The 16,133-nt window shown below is 45.6% G+C and overlaps 2 protein-coding genes across 3 annotated transcripts in view; both read left to right on the top strand.

Moving 5' to 3' along the window:
- Positions 1–11,531: 11,531 nt before the first annotated feature.
- Positions 11,532–12,977, top strand: LOC123160987 (uncharacterized). Its single transcript, XM_044578836.1, has one exon. It carries the CDS (start codon positions 11,644–11,646, stop codon positions 12,823–12,825), a length of 1,182 nt encoding a protein of 393 aa, XP_044434771.1. The 5' UTR covers positions 11,532–11,643; the 3' UTR covers positions 12,826–12,977.
- A 3,049-nt stretch (positions 12,978–16,026) lies between these two features.
- Positions 16,027–16,133, top strand: part of LOC123162136 (uncharacterized) — a 2,734-nt gene continuing 2,627 nt past the window's right edge. For both annotated transcript variants that reach the window (XM_044579930.1, XM_044579931.1), the window contains exon 1: positions 16,027–16,131. The gene's annotated coding sequence lies outside the window, so the exon portion shown is untranslated. The remainder of the gene's footprint in view (positions 16,132–16,133) is intronic.

The raw sequence follows: 16,133 nt of genomic DNA on the forward strand, positions 1-16,133 counted from the left end.
GCACTCTTTGAACTACTTTTATGTTGGTAGGATGAATCTGAGATTGTGTGATGCATATCGTATAATCATGCCCACGGATACTTGAGGTGACAATGGAGTATCTAGGTGACATTAGGGTTTTGGTTGATTTGTGTCTTAAGGTGTTATTCTAGTACAAACTCTTTTATAGATTGATCCGAAAGAATAGCTTTGTGGTGGTTTCGTACCCGACCATAATCTCTATGTTTGTTCTCCGCTATTAGTGGCTTTGGAGTGACTCTTTGTTGCATGTTGAGGGCTTGTCATATGTTCTATCTATGTTATTATTGTTGAGAGAACTTGCACTAGTGAAAGTATGAACCCTAGGCCTTGTTTCCTATCATTGCAATACCATTTATGCTCACTTTTATCATTAGTTACCTTGCTGTTTTTATTATTTCAGATTACAAATATCTATATCTACTATCTATTTTGCACTTGTATCTTCATCTCTTCGCCGAACTAGTGCACCTATACAATTTACCATTGTATTTGGTGTGTTGGGGACACAAGAGACTCTTTGTTATTTGGTTGCAGGGTTGTTTGAGAGAGACCATCTTCATCCTACGCCTCCTACGGATTGATAAACCTTAGGTCATCCACTTGAGGGAAATTTGCTACTGTCCTACAAACCTGTGCACTTGTAGGCCCAACAACGTCTACAAGAAGAAGGTTGTATAGTAGACATCAATACCTGACTCCTGACCATCGTCGTAACCCCAATCTTCAGAGTTGCGTTTAATTCTTTCCAATAAGTCTCATTTGAAATCAATAATCCTCAGCATATAAGAACCAGTACAGGAAGTATCGAGCAGGTTGCGATTATCAAGAGAAATCCGAGCATAAATTTTTTGAATAATCATTTCCCGAGAGAGCTCATGATTGGGGCATGAATATAACATTGACTTAAGCCTCCCCCAAGCTTGAGCGATGCTTTCTCCTTCGTGAGGCCAGAAATTATATATGTAATTACGATCACGATGAACAAGATGCATAGGATAGAACTTCTGGTGAAATTCCAACTTCAATCGCTTATAATTCCAAGATCCCGTATCATCACATAGCCTAAACCATGTCAATGCATCTCCCTTCAAAGATAAAGGGAAGACCTTCCTTTTGACAACATCATCGAGATACCTGCAAGCTTAAATAATCCACAAACTTCATCCACAAAGATAAGGTGTAAATCGGGATGCAACATTCCATCTCCTGCAAATGGATTACTTAGCAGTTTCTCTATCATACCCGAAGGAATCTCAAAATAAACATTTTCATAAAGTTCAGTAGGTTGAGGAGCAACTCTTTGCTCTACTGGTCAGGGCGAAGATGCCCCGAACAAGCCCCTCAAAGGATTAGTTTCCATAGTAACAAGTAACAAAAAATTTCAGCACACTATATAAATGTTTCCTTACCAAGTTCCACTCACCAAAAGCGCTACACTCCCCGGCAACGGCGCCAGAAAAGAGTCTTGATGACCCACAAGTGTAGGGGATCTATCGTAGTCCTTTCGATAAGTAAGAGTATCGAACCCAACGAGGAGCAGAAGGAAATGATAAGCGGTTTTCAATAAGGTTTTCTGCAAGCACTGAAATTGTAGGTGATAGATAGTTTTGTGATAAGATAAATAGTAACGAGTAAAAAGTAAACAAAGTAAATAAAGTGCAGCAAGGTGGCCCAATCCTTTATGTAGCAAAGGATAAGCCTGGACAATTTCTAATAATGAGAAAGGGGCTCCCGAGGACACGTGGGAATTATCGTCAAGCTAGTTTTCGTCACGTTCATATGATTCACGTTCGGTACTTTGATAATTTCATATGTGGGTGGACCGGTGCTTGGGTACTGCCCTTACTTGGACAAGCATCCCACTTATGATTAACCCCTATTGCAAGCATCTGCATCTACAACAAAAGTATTAAGGTAAACCTAACCATAGCATGAAACATGTGGATCCAAATCAGCCCCTAACGAAGCAACACATAAACTAGGGTTTAAGCTTCTGTCACTCTAGCAACCCATCATCTACTTATTACTTCCCTATGCCTTCCTCTAGGCCCAAATAATGGTGAAGTGTCATGTAGTCGACGTTCACATGACACTACTAGAGGAAAGACAACACACATCTTATCAAAATATCGAACGAATACCAAATTCACATGACTACTAATAGCAAGACTTCACCCATGTCCTCAGGAACAAACGTAACTACTCACAAAGCATATTCATGTTCATAGTCAGAGGTGTAATAATATGCATTAAGGATCTGAACATATGATCTTCCACCAAGTAAACCAATAAGTATCAACTACAAGGAGTAATCAACACTACTAGCAACCCACGGGTACCGATTTGTGGTTTTGGATACAAGATTGGATACAAGAGATGAACTAGGGTTTGAGAGGAGATGGTGATGGTGAAGATGTTGATGGAGATTGACCCCCTCCTGATGAGAGGATCGTTGGTGATGATTTCCCCCTCCCGGAGGGAAGTGTGCCTGGCAGAACAGCTCTGCCAGAGCCCTAGATTGATTCCGCCAAGGTTCCGCCTCATGGCGGTGGAGTTTCGTCCCGTAAGCTTGCCCACGATTTTTTCCCAGGGTAAAAGCCTTCATATAGCGGAAGATGGACATCGGAGGGCCACCAGGGGGCCCAGTAGAGGGGGCGCGCCCCCCACCCTCCTGGACAGGGTGTGGGCCCCCTGATGTATTTCTTTCGCTCAATAATTCTTAATAAATCCAAAAATATTTTTCGTGCAGTTTTAGGACTTTTGGAGCAGTGCAGAATAGGTTTCCAATGTTTACTCATTTTCCAGCCAGAATTCCAGCTGTCGGCATTCCCCCTCTTCATGGTAAACCTTGTAAAATAAGAGAGAATAGCCATAAGTATTGAGATATAATGTGTAATAACAGCCCATAATGCAATAAATATTGACATAAAAGCATGATGCAAAATGGACGTATCAGTCTCTACACCTCCATCCATAAGCAGTAGCGTAGTTTTTGCAACTGGCCTATACACCTGATTTGGAGCCTCCTTGTGTTTATGATGTTGCTTGTCTTTACAGGTGAGTTCACCTCCTCTCCAGCTTCTTTGGCAGTGCTCGAATTTTTAGTCTTGCTACTTGCATTATGCTCCCTGGAGGATTCTCTGAAGACGCCGGCTTCCTATAGTCCTCGGGCGCTCTCAGTATCCAAACGGAAGGTCACCATTCACATCTCGGGACCCCGGTGTTGGGCAATAGAGATCTGAGTGACCCAACTTGCCACAGGAGAAACATAAATAGGGAACTTGTTCATATTGAATATCATACATGTCCACCTTCTTCCTCCTGGCAGAATCAATGAGGATCCATCTCCTAAGTGGTTTCTCAACGTCAATTGAAATTTGTGCTCGCAGAAAACCAACATTATGATCAAACACAATAGACTGGGCATACTTATCCATCTGCTTAGCTATGGGCAACCACCAAGATTCATCTCTAAGGTTATATGGTAGATTAACAACCCTAGCCCAGATTTGCATACGATCGAATTTGACCTCGTCTGGCCGCATGCTTTCATCAAACCCGCTAACACCACGGCGTTTTTGTTAATGTGCCACGGTGATCCACCCTAGACTCGATCTCTATCACGTTTATTCTCAAATTCAGCAACAAACATATTGACACCAACTGATCTGAACTTTAGTCCCCATGGGTTGCCCCACGCCGGTCGGAGCGCATTGGTGATAGTCTGGATGGGAAAGTGATTTCTGTGCAGAACCTTACCCGCCAATAGCCACTTCACCGGCCCGCCATCTACCCGATCGTCGATCACCAGGGGAGTTGCTTCTTCTTCTGATATATCAAGTTTGCCCAAAGCTTCCTCTAGTTTCTTCTTGGCCTCCCGACCTCTCTGCTCGTCATCTTCCCTCCCGCCCCCATCGAGGCGTTGGCAGCAGCCACCGGCCCGCGCTTGCAGGCACGTACGATCAGCCCCGGCGACGGATCTCCGGGCAGAACCCTGGTTTCCACGGTCAAAAACCTAATCGCCCGAGCGCCCCTAGAGCGTTTTAGGGTTTTGGGGAAAAAACACACTCGTACTCCGTTTACTTGTTCGTCTTTTTTTGTGAAAGCTACAACACGTCACATTGTCAGGAACGAACAAGCTATGTACGTACATCCAAAGTACAATGAAGCCCCTTAGAAAAAACAGAGCACAACATGTGTTTTCCTTTTACAAGTTAATTAATTAACAAGGCGACAGGTGTTTTCCAAACTATGTAAGTCTTAGTTTGAATATTGAACAAGTCGTGTCAAGGTTCTAGGCTACCAAACGAGCTCTATAAACTCTAAACGGAGATAAGAATTGTATAGTCTAAGTATCAAAATAAATTATTATTCTCTTAGAAGATAAGAACTAACTAAACAACAACCATCTGAAAGTCCAACAAAACTTAGTCACAATCGATTAGACGACCTATCTTCGTCTTCAACCTTCAGGTCAACTTCCATCCATTGTCCTATCAGGCCAACTCTAACTTGGTTCATCAAATCGCCCCTAAATGTCTAGATCACACAGCCCGAACACTTTTGCCTATTCAACGTCGTGCATCAAACGTCTGCGACCCTGTCTGTATGTCCAAAGTCTTTCAAACCGGAAGCAAACTTGTGGGAGATTTGGAGGAGTCCGGACATCGCCCATGTCGGACTCTGACACACTTGGTCCACCCAAAACCCTTCTCATAGAGCCCTCTTCCCCCACTTCGCCCCTCCCCTCTGTATTGCACCCGCCGGTTGTCGCTGCTCCACCCAGGCGCATTGTACTTCACCGTTGTTGCATGTCGGATCCGGCCGCATCCCACGCATCGTTCTCCTCTTCTAACATTGTCCCTCATAGACACCACGCCCAGCAAGTGTTCGACCAAATGCCATTGAGAATAATTTTTTACATTCTAGTTGTTTAACATGAAGTAAGCACGATGGCAGGCTACTCGGTGAGGGAGGATGAATTGTTGTATGATGTATGGTTGGCCACAAGTGCGGAGTTTGTAGGCATGAAGCAAAAGGGCACGATGTTTGGGCAAAATATTCATTGGTTTCATGAGCACAAGCACTGTGTGCCTTACAATTTGATGTGATCCATGATTGCAATGCAAAGTCGCTACTCCATCGATGGTACACCATTCAAAGCGCCATCATGAAGTACTATGGTGCGATTGTACAAGTGGAAAGAAGGTGGCGAAATGGTGTGCCACTCATATAGCTAGTAAGTTTTGCTTCTTGTTACTTAATGTGTCATCAATTCATTGATTTACTCAATGTTGCAACTTGTTGATCATGTCATCATATAGTCCGGATGCGCATGCACGTTGTACAAAGGATGAAGGGCAAGTCATTCACATTGATGCATTGTTGGATGAAGCTCAATAGTCAAAGCAATGGGATAAACAAGAGGTGTCTATGAAGTTCAAACTCACGGAGATGAAGCTTGAGACGAAGGCAGCTTTCAAGGAGTATGTTTGAATTTGGGATCAATGAATTTAAAAACTTTTTGAACATCCGGTGCTTTAGGATTTAAATGTATGGTTGAATTGGTATTGATTGATGATTCAAAGTGATGATGCATGGCAGACATTTTGTTTAGTTTTATTCTATTTTTCTTTTGGAGAAAAGACATACATTTGGTGCGGTGGGTTGGATGCATTCCTTGACCGCTGTCCGTGGACACATGTGTACATGTATGTGTCCGCGGACATTTGGTGTCGTCCGTTAGTTGAATGATGTTGGAGTTGCCCTTACCTATCCAAACCGGTTGTTGAGGGGGGCTGATTTTTTGCCCTAGATATCTTTGTGCTTTGATAATTAGCCCCTATTTTCATTGTCATTGATGACTGATCCTATGCTACACCTTTGCCAGAAACTTGAGTTTCCCCTGACAAGATGTACCCACTATAAAATGTCCAAAATGCTACTGCCCTGCTGAGCCTCGGCTCGAACAAGACCATCTCTCACCGACAATATTATCTCTTGATGTCATGGCTTGTATTGTTATGCAGGAAGGGATTGTAGGACAAGAAATGCAAATGTTGGATGGAAGGGAGCATAGACAAGGCGGAGAGGAGGTGTGGGGATCCCAGCAAGCAGAGTAGAGGTAGCAGCGGCGGCTGGGAAGGGGATCTCAACGTGGAAGACCTGAGCCGGAGCCATAGGTCCCGCCACCATTGCTGCTCTGGCACAGGTGGATGTGCCTCTACCCACATCGTCCTTGTTGCTCACCCAACTGAAGGAGCGGCCCACATGTCATCGTTGTCATTGAGCATGAGGATGGTGAGGTCGATGATCCCATGTGAGCATGTAAAATTTGGACCTCCCCAAGCAGGGTGCTAGAGGAGGGCGAAGAAGTACAGATGAGAAGGCGGCACTGCGCACGATGGTCGGGCTCGACGTGCAATGACCGGTTTGCTCATATGCCGACTTTCTATTTGTTCAGCCTCCTCCTGGGCATGCCATACGAGGTGTTCTCGGCGATCTTTAACCCGGTGCATGGTTCGTAGCTTGGGTAGATGAGTTCATCAGGAGTCGACGGCAAGGCCGGTCCTGAGATTTCGGGGGCCCAGGGCAACACAACACGGAGGGGCCATGAAGCCACATAAACATATGCATATTTATTTTTCTATTTCAACTGCAAATAAATATTTGGTACACTATTGATTTGTGGTGTCTTGTCTTCTTGAGTATTAAACTGGGGTCACAAACATTCACAGTTCTAGTTGATCGATCCTATAAATCTACATATATATATATTTTTCTATTAGGTAAATTAGTAACACTTACATGCCTACTCAAATTTTATCTTCCTAAAGTTTTCACTAGTTGTTCTTGAACAAGAACTAAAGCTAAGTCCTCGGAATTCCTAGCAGTAGAAATATTGTTTTTTGCGGGGAATCGGTAGAACACTTGTATCCGCTCTAATAAAATGCTAACAACTCATGTTGGACTCAATCAACTCATATGCACATTTTTTCCTCATTATCAGATGCATTCTTTCTTGATAGCATCTTGTGAAATAAATAGCAATATTGCTAAATAACACACAACATATGATGCAAGAAATTAAGGGCACTGCTAATTAGAAAGAAGTGCTATGAAAGGCATGGAACAAGGTACCTGGATGGCTAGAAAATTAGTAATCGCAAGATTTTGCTGATGCATACGAGGTTCACGAACAAAAGTCGAAGTTCTCTTTTCTAATCCCAATCAATACAAGAAATAGGAGTGAGAAAGAGATATGTACGAGGATCTTTAGGAAACGAATGAATGATCTAACAAGAACATAGAAAGTGAAGGAAAGTGAAACTATGCGTTGAAGATAAGATTGATGAATCTGGAAACCGCATTACATAGTTCCACTAATGAGGCCCAGCAGCCGAAAATCATGATTAGACGAGCGGGCGGGGCGCCATCATCAATGGCATGGCCGATTTGTTGCCAATTGGGGAGGGAAAGTATAAGCCCAAAAGACTACATGACGTGCGATAAGCCGATAATTAATCGATGAGTTAATTTTTATTTCCTTTTGGAGAATCAATCGACAGGTTAAACATCACACACATATATATAGGAAACAAATGCATTGGGGGCCTAGGGCGGCGCCCCCCCCCCCCCTCAGGGTCAGCCCTGGCCGACGGCATAGGCACACCTTCTTGGGGAGAGGAGAAACAACAACCACAGTTTAGAAGGTGTTAACCCTTACACCTTTGATGAGGAGATCGCTAGAGATGGAGCTGAGGAGGTGGCCTCTAAGCGCCACCATAGGGGCAACATGGCCCTGATATTGGAAGACTACAGAAGCTCGTTTGAAGTGATGCTCTGTCGTCTATTGTTGTTGTACCCATGGCATGGCGGCCTCAAACACATTGCTTTGTGCAGTTGCCTGACTTGGAGGCGCCCGATGGTGAGAGGAGCAAAGCACAATGATTAGCAGGAAAGCACGACACGAAGAGCAACTAGTTGTGGTGGCGAGGACAACATCAATTGATTGATTTGGAGGACAATTTTGTCGTCCCTTCTCTACTATTAAAAGGCGAGTTGGTGTATGTAGTTCACTTTTTTTGTTTCATCCGTCATCCCCTTTACCTTTCGTCCTGTGACACGCCCCTCCTTTCATTCATGCAGGTTTGAGGATAAAAATGATTTGCAAAAAAGACTCATCCCCTTCCCTAGTGCCATGGTTGATCCCAAATACCTTTTCTCCCTGCGCTTCTCTTCTGTGCCGCCGCACACCATCTGCTCACTATCCATGGTCACTGTCATCCCACGTCCTCCCCTAGCTGGCCACGACCACTGCGGCCAACACTCACCCCGGCTAGCCACACAAACCATGAATTGTGTGGGGTAGGCGGTGATTATTCCTGCAGTCAACTTGGTTCTAGATTGGTAGTAGTAAATTGAAAGTGAGGGAAGGATGGATGAATGAGAAGGTCGTGGAGATGGAGAACCTCTTGGCAACGGGGTTTGGAGGGTTGCGTGCAGGACACCTCTAGCACCTACCTCGAGGTCTTCTAAGAGAGTAGCCCCTCCCCGGTAGCTACCTCACTCTTGTGGACGTCCTGTGTGAGACGCAAATCAAGGACGTGGGCCGGTTCATCACAACTCAGATTACAACTATAGCGCTACCTCTCTCCCCCGTTGTAGCAAATCTCCAACAACATGATATCTTGTACACCCTTGCTTGCTCTATTCTTGTCAAATAAAAAGGTAAACAAAAGATCTTTTTATCGCAAATAATGAGATGATTTTGCTTCGATACATATACATTGACAATGGTTTGTTCCTAAATGTGTAACTAGCTTTGTTCAATTTTTTGGTAAATGGTTGTGATACTGTGATTTATTTTCCACATGAGTATTTAACAAGCCCACGAATAAGTATTGTGGAATATCTGTACTTCTACATTGCAGTTCATTTTAAAATTATTTTCATTGCAGTCTTTACCATTGGTTGCACTCATCGTTTCCACCATGAACGAGATGCTACAAGAAAATACATATGAGGTTTCGCTATGAAATATTCCCTAATAATTAATCACTTACGTGAAAAAATTCTTCACCTAGGTAGAATCGGAGATGCTCTAAAACAAATTGAGAAATTCAATGCGCTGCTGATTTTTAATTTCCAATATTTATATTGTAGGTAACTGGATATTTTGTTTGGAGAGCTCTCTTCAAATGCTTGTTGAATGAATGTTGTCACTCCCATTTTACAATGAGGAGGCTTGTGGCTAAGAAGATCGATATGTAGCAGGAAAAGGGAAGGAGACGGTACATGAAGGGTGAGAACAATACATTTGTTTTCAATTAGTTTATATTATGTTCTATTCTTGCATGATGCCATTATGTCAATTGTCATGTCTTCTTGGGTTAGCTGCATTTACCGTAACAATATGATGACCTGAAAATAATTGATGAAACTACTAATCTGCAAAACGAGGAGAAAAGCAGGGTCATCCTAGAATGGCATCGGGAATGTGAAGTTGAGAGTTGAGACTTATGGATATCAGCTCATCCTTAAATAATTGAAGAGACCACAAATCTACAAAATGAGGAGGAACACTCACTTTGAACCAGTGACAGGCTGAACCATATTTTGATTGTTATACTAGTAGAAGTTGCACTTAATGGAAAACCATGGATGAGCTTGAATAAAGAAAAATACTATGAACCAGTGTGACATATGGTGTTTCGGTGAATAATCACAACTAGGATTTCAGTGCCCTTTTTCCTTAAGATTATCTAAACTGGACCAATATGAATGGTTTTTATCATTATGCTTTAATGATAATATTTGTCGGTAGGTATATGCCCCATTAGCATCCATGTGCACATATAAGGTAGTACTTCTACGGTTGTTCATGATAGTTGTAGAGTGACACTAGCTCTAAAATAACAAGATAACGCCCCGTGCGTTACTGCGATATTTTTAGCAATTAACTTATCAAAAATAAAATTAGAATATACGAGAACAGTACCACATCACATTCAACCTAGAGGTACAGGGAGAGTGGATGCATGTTAAATTGTCTTCTGACATTCACGTTCAATTATTTATTGTTGAAAAAAATATTATGTTGATGGCTTTCATGTTCTTTGATGATGTGAAGGGCTTGCATATGGTAGAAAGTGAAAAGTTGAATGGTCGCATGGGTGCTTGATGATTGTGGAGGGCGGGCATCTGGTGAAAAGTGAAAAGTTGATTGATTGCATATGCTTGATGACGTGGATGACTTGCATGTGCATTTAAATGAGAGGTGGCATGTGCGGGACATATGTGATGAGGTGGATATGATGTATGTTAAGATAAATAAGATAGTGGGGATGAACTTCTTAGGTATATAGGATTTGGTGAACTCTTCAGACAATAAAATCAATACATGTCTAAAAATAATTTGGCAATTCCTATGAGTTGAGTTGTCTTCATAATAAGGAAAGTACTGAATTTTTCCGGAATAAAGGGTTGGAGCCGAAGTGAGCAGTGCTTCTGTTGTGTTTGAGTATGTTATATTTGAGTAAATTTGTAATTATGGGTTGGACCAAGTGTGGGTGGCAGATGGATCTATGTATGACATGTGCTTGCTATGCATATGATTTATGTATGTGAATTGTGGTCCAAATGGTTTATCCAAACAAAATATTACAATGAAAAATATTTTAGTTCATTTTGACATCTTTAACGTGAATGCAATTTGATATTCTTTCAAAACAAAACAAGAGTGTTGGGTCGGGCTCATTGTGGTAGTTAAATGGTGGTCGGCAAAGACAGAGATGTTCATTCTTCTCATGAGGTGGTAAAAGAATTGAGGTACCTCTACATTGATGCCACAACATATACTATTTTTTCCACTCGGTGGCAACGTCCGGGTATTTAGCTAGTCAATTTAGTTGCGCTCGCTTCAGTGCTTATAGTCGTCGCTAGGTGGTCTACGAATTTGGATATAATTTTTATTATTTTTTATGTTCGTTGTATTGCCGTGATTAAGGATGAATAGATTGAAAGTCCCTCGTAAAAATAATAGTTACGCAATACAAAAATTGTGTGAACCAGGTAAAACGGCAAATCGTAAAGTTTCTAGCAAAGGCATGCAAAAGATAAATGACGATGAAAACCGTGGCGAAACCTATGGCAAATGATCAAATCCCACGGTTATTTCCACATTCACAACCGGCGCCATTACTACGTCACGTAGTTGCCCCGCCCTCACCCAAACCAAAGGCGATCATGTCGATGCCGTCATCCATCCCTCTAACCCCGCCACATCATGCAATCTCCCCCCGCGCATTAGTCCTCTCCCCTGTCACCTCCTCATGTACCACGGACCTTCTTCATCTCCTCCGTCGTCTCCGGCTCTCCGCTCCGCATCGTCGCAAATCACACGGTCGAGAGGTCTGAGTGCGATTTCGCGCGATGGCAAAGCGGTAGAAGATTCATACTATTACTACCTCTTTTTAGAAAATGAAGATACTATTACCTGACAGAAACAATACGTAGAAAGCAGGCAATCCGGGTGTTTTAGAAAGCCTGAAATTAAAAAGGAAAAACACGACACAATAGAGTACCGTGCGGGCCACAGCGACCCAAAATAAAGAAGAAAAAATGGAAGCAAATCCCGTCAACCTTCGGCAGGCACCCTTTCCCATCAAGTCGCCGCCACGTGCTCACTGGCGCAACAACTCCCGGCTCCACCTCCGGCCGAGTCGTCCACTCAAAAACCAATCCCACCACCGCCTCCGCGTCCAGCGCGCTTACCAGATGCCACTCTCCTGCTTCGCCAGCGGTCGGGCCGACTCCTCCGCCGCCAAGGCCTCGTCGGCGACGTCCGTCTACTGGACGCACCTCGGCGCGATCAACCTGTCGTGGTCCCGTGCCGCGCTGGGCCTCGTCCTGACCGTCGACATCGGCCTCGCCGGCGCCGCCGCGCCCGCGCGGTTCGTGCTCCTGCCACTGCTCCCGTGGCGGCGGCGCGGGTCCAAGCGCTTCTCCGGCGCGTCCGGCCACTCCGTCGCCTTCTCGTGGGACCTCTCGCGCGCCCGCCTCGCGCCGCGCCGGCCGGAGCCGCTGTCCGGGTACTTCGTGCTTGTGTCAATCGACGGCGAGCTCGCCCTGGCCGCTGGCGACCTCCAGTCGTCGTTGCCTTCGCCGGCGGCGTCCGCGGGCCTTCTCCTCTCGCGCCGCGAGAACGCCTACCCTCCCGGATGCGGCGGCGCGTACACGACCACCGTAGCCGTCGCGGGCGAGGAGCACGAGGTGTCCGTCGCCGTGGAGGAGGCGGCCATGTGGGTGGCCGTGGACGGCAAGAGAGCCCTCCAGGTCCGCCGCCTCCGGTGGAAGTTCCGCGGCAGCGAGTGGCTCGACCTCCCGCGCGGCGGCCGGTCCGTCCGCGTCACGTGGGATCTCCACGGCTGGCTCTTCGCCCCGGACGCCGCCGCCGTCTTCGTCCTCCGCTTCGACACTGACGGGGCGAACCCGGTGGACGACAACGACATCGAGGATGGAGACGTCGGCATGCACGCGTTAAGGCAGAACTCCTTCCGGAGCCGCCATGCCGACAGCAGCGGCGAGAGCGATATGAAGGGATCTTGGAGGCGCGTCCCGTTCAGGACGGGCTCCGACTCGTCCCCGACGGTGTCCGTGGCGTCGACATCCGCGGCGTCATCGTCGGCCGGGAGCGTGGCGACCGTGGCCGAGTGGGTCACGGCGGAGGAGGCCGAGCTGCGGGACGGCGGCGGCGGGTTCTCTCTGATAATCTACCTCTGGAAGAAGCGGAGGCCGCGGTGATGCCTGCACGGCGTCCGTGCCTTAGCTCCGTCGCAGTTGCATTGGATTGCACGCACGAACTCATGCCTCGTGCATGCTGGATTGTTGATGTGATTTCTTTCCTTGTCGCCATGGATGAGAACTTCTGGAATGCAATTTTGGTCAGTTCGTCATTTACTTATTTATTTTATTTTATTAAATGAAGGTCAAAGATTTGTTTCATCCATTAATTAAGAAGATAATTGCGGTTAGTTAACAGAAAACAGGTGAAAAACGCCACAATACGTTAAGGGGCACACAGGAGATAATCCATACAAACAGTATAAAGAAGGTCTCGTCGAGCTAGCACATTAATGTCACCGTCAACACTTCTTCATGAGCAAGCGTTATCGCCGTCCCTTCTCCATTAGTAAGCGATTCCGACTTCACAACAGACAACCGTCAATCCAACCCACCCTGTAGAGGCCTAGAGGGTGCGTGAGAGAAGTCTATGCCAAGCACTCTGCCACTCGCGACAAGGGCAACACACCTCTGACGAAGAGCTACGAAGTAGAACTATGCAAAGGCCAACAGCCATCAAAAATCACCGAACACACCACCTGATGCTTACCATCATCCCCACCGCTGCAGACCGAACCGACTACATCAACCATTGTCGTGACTCCGACATCGCTTACCCACATCATCGTTACCATCGCAGCCCCAACACCGCCATTACCGCCGGGGTCGGTGGAAGTTCGTCATTTATTCATATACACCGCGTGAATTCCTAGAGCAAAGTCACATTGTTAATCCACGAGTGAGTGGCGGTCAGATCCAGGACGAGGGGCTGTTCCTTTCGTACTCTTCCACTAGCACAAGTGTGATCAACTTGTGAGTCATCAGACCGCAAGTACGTACGTGTAGCTACAAACAGAAGCTTTTGGGGGAACAGTCGCCGGCCACCTGGGGAAGCTGGCAAACCGTCTGAATCGGGAGAATTTTCTCCGTCTTCGGCTCGATCAGTGAGATTTTGAAGCGAACTCTGCGTGGGTCAGTGGGTGGGACGTGGATAGGGAGTGACGCTGGCTGAAAACCCGTCCGTGTGTACTACTGGTGGTCTGACCTTTTGGCGTTTGACCCGACCGTATAGAGTGAACGCACGATGCTTTGGGCGCCACTTTTCCGATCCTGGGACTATACTACTAGTGCTGGCACTAGCAGCCACCAGTCAGTGGTGTCGACGTCGCTGACCAAGTCCTTGTCGATTTTTTTTAAAAAAAAATCCGTCGCTGACTGACCGAGTCCGTTCAAATGGAAGGAGGCCGTTGGGCCCTGCCTCGCGTCTCGTTTCAATGCCTTGCGCGACGAATTTCCTCCGTTAACGCGTGGTGGGTTGGGCCCAATAGCGCTTGCTTCTCTTGCTCGTCTCGCTCCGCCACTTAGTTTTTTTTTCATCCCAATGATAAACGAAATCATTAATTGAGAGGTATTTCCTTTTAAAGATCACTTTCATTTTCCTATGTTATGACAAGTGTCCTTCCAAGCTGAAACATTGTCAGGAGCAACAGGTGCGATCGCCCGCGACAGTCAAGGAAAGTTTATTGCTGCAACAACTTAATACATCCCTCAGGTTAGCACTGTTGACTCAGCGGAGACAACGCAATCCGTAATGGCCTATACTTAGCGGGAAAGATCGGATGCAAAAAGGTCCTAATTGGATCAGACAATAGCTTTGTGGTCGAATCAGTACAAAATCCGGATGCTCATGCTGGACTTGCTGCTGTTAGAGTGTAAGCAGGGGCGGATCCAGACTTAAAATTGCCCGGTGTCCAAATAGAAGAACACATGCCTACGTATCAAACAATTGAATGGGCTACATACTAAATCAATAAGTAAGTGCAAATTGCACCCGATGCCAGTGACACTGGCTAGCTGTACGTAGCTCCGCCCCTGAGTGTAAGCATCTAGCTTCGGATTTTGCTAACGTTGAATGCTCACATTGCTTCTGCGAGGCGAATGAGGTGGCACACAGATTAGCACAAAAATCCTTTAGTGATAAATCTTCTATTTTATAGGAATCGTTTATCCCTGACTTTATTTCTCACTCCATTGTAAAATGACTTGGCTATTATTTAATGAATAAATTATTATTGGTTCAAAAAAAAGTGGCACGCTGCATGTGTGCCACTTATTGCAACCTATAAATTTTTTAGATCCGCTTATTCAAAACATTTTATCTCGTAAACCATGCGTCCAGATCTCAATCCGTTTTCGCTGTTCGATTCCTTGCATCGAGATCTTCAAAACAAGATCTCATGTTGATATGTTTTCACGAACTTTTATTTTCACAAAAAAGGATATAAAAAACACACCATGAGCATATTTTTTTTTCCCTTTTTGAAATCCGTTTTCGAGAGGCACGGCCGTGCCTCTCGCGGAAGGATTTTTTTTTAAGAAATGCGTTTTTTCGTTTTCGAGAGGCATGACCGTACCTTTCGCGAAAGTAAAACCATGACTTTCGTGAAAGCAAAACCGTGTCTCTCGCGGAAGCCAAGAAAACACGTTTCTTCGCGTATTTTTTTAATTGCTTTGTCAAAAAGCTAGGAAAGACCAGTGAAAACCCGAAAAGTCAAAAAATAATAATCTAAAAAGCCAAAAACTCGTGCGGAAAAAAAATTCAGAGGGAGTACCCAAAGCGCAACACGTGGCGGCGGGCTGAGATCGCGCCAAGTGACGCGCTCTCAGCCCGCCCCAAGTTTCCTTGGAAAGGCTCCTGAACGAGCGCTCCTCAATTAGTTGCTCTCAATGATAAGTGCCACAGGTCAGTTTGGGAATACTCTTTTAGCCATCAGATACCTGGCACGAATCTCCGCACACGTGACCTGTTGACATAAGCTCGGAGCAGTCGTTCGCTCCATATCGATTTGGCCCGAATGCAGGGTGAGGGCTTTTGGTGGCCGGGCTACAGGCAGGCCATAATCTGGTCCGTCGGGATGGGCTTTGGGATTGTGGATCAGTCAATGTCATTGCAGCAGCGTGGCAGGCCTAGTGGATGAAATACAGTCCCTGATACACCTAGCCTCGCATAGGCGTATTGATGTTCGGCCCAGCAAATGTTCCTGTCCCCCGGCCCGCTCGATCACTCATTGGCATGGACCGGCATTTCGGTACAGGATGACGTTTTCGAAACAGCACATCTAAATGGACCCGGTGTGTTCAAAAAAAAAAAAAATCTAAATGGACCCGGTGACATATGTGGAGCATGTAGATCCACGCGACCAGGTTGGCTCACATTACCCTCTCTCCCACACAAGGCTCGCACCGGCGGCTGCTCTGTAATTTCACAC

The sequence above is a fragment of the Triticum aestivum genome, chromosome 7B (assembly GCF_018294505.1).
Source record: "Triticum aestivum cultivar Chinese Spring chromosome 7B, IWGSC CS RefSeq v2.1, whole genome shotgun sequence".
Taxonomy (NCBI): domain Eukaryota; kingdom Viridiplantae; phylum Streptophyta; class Magnoliopsida; order Poales; family Poaceae; genus Triticum; species Triticum aestivum.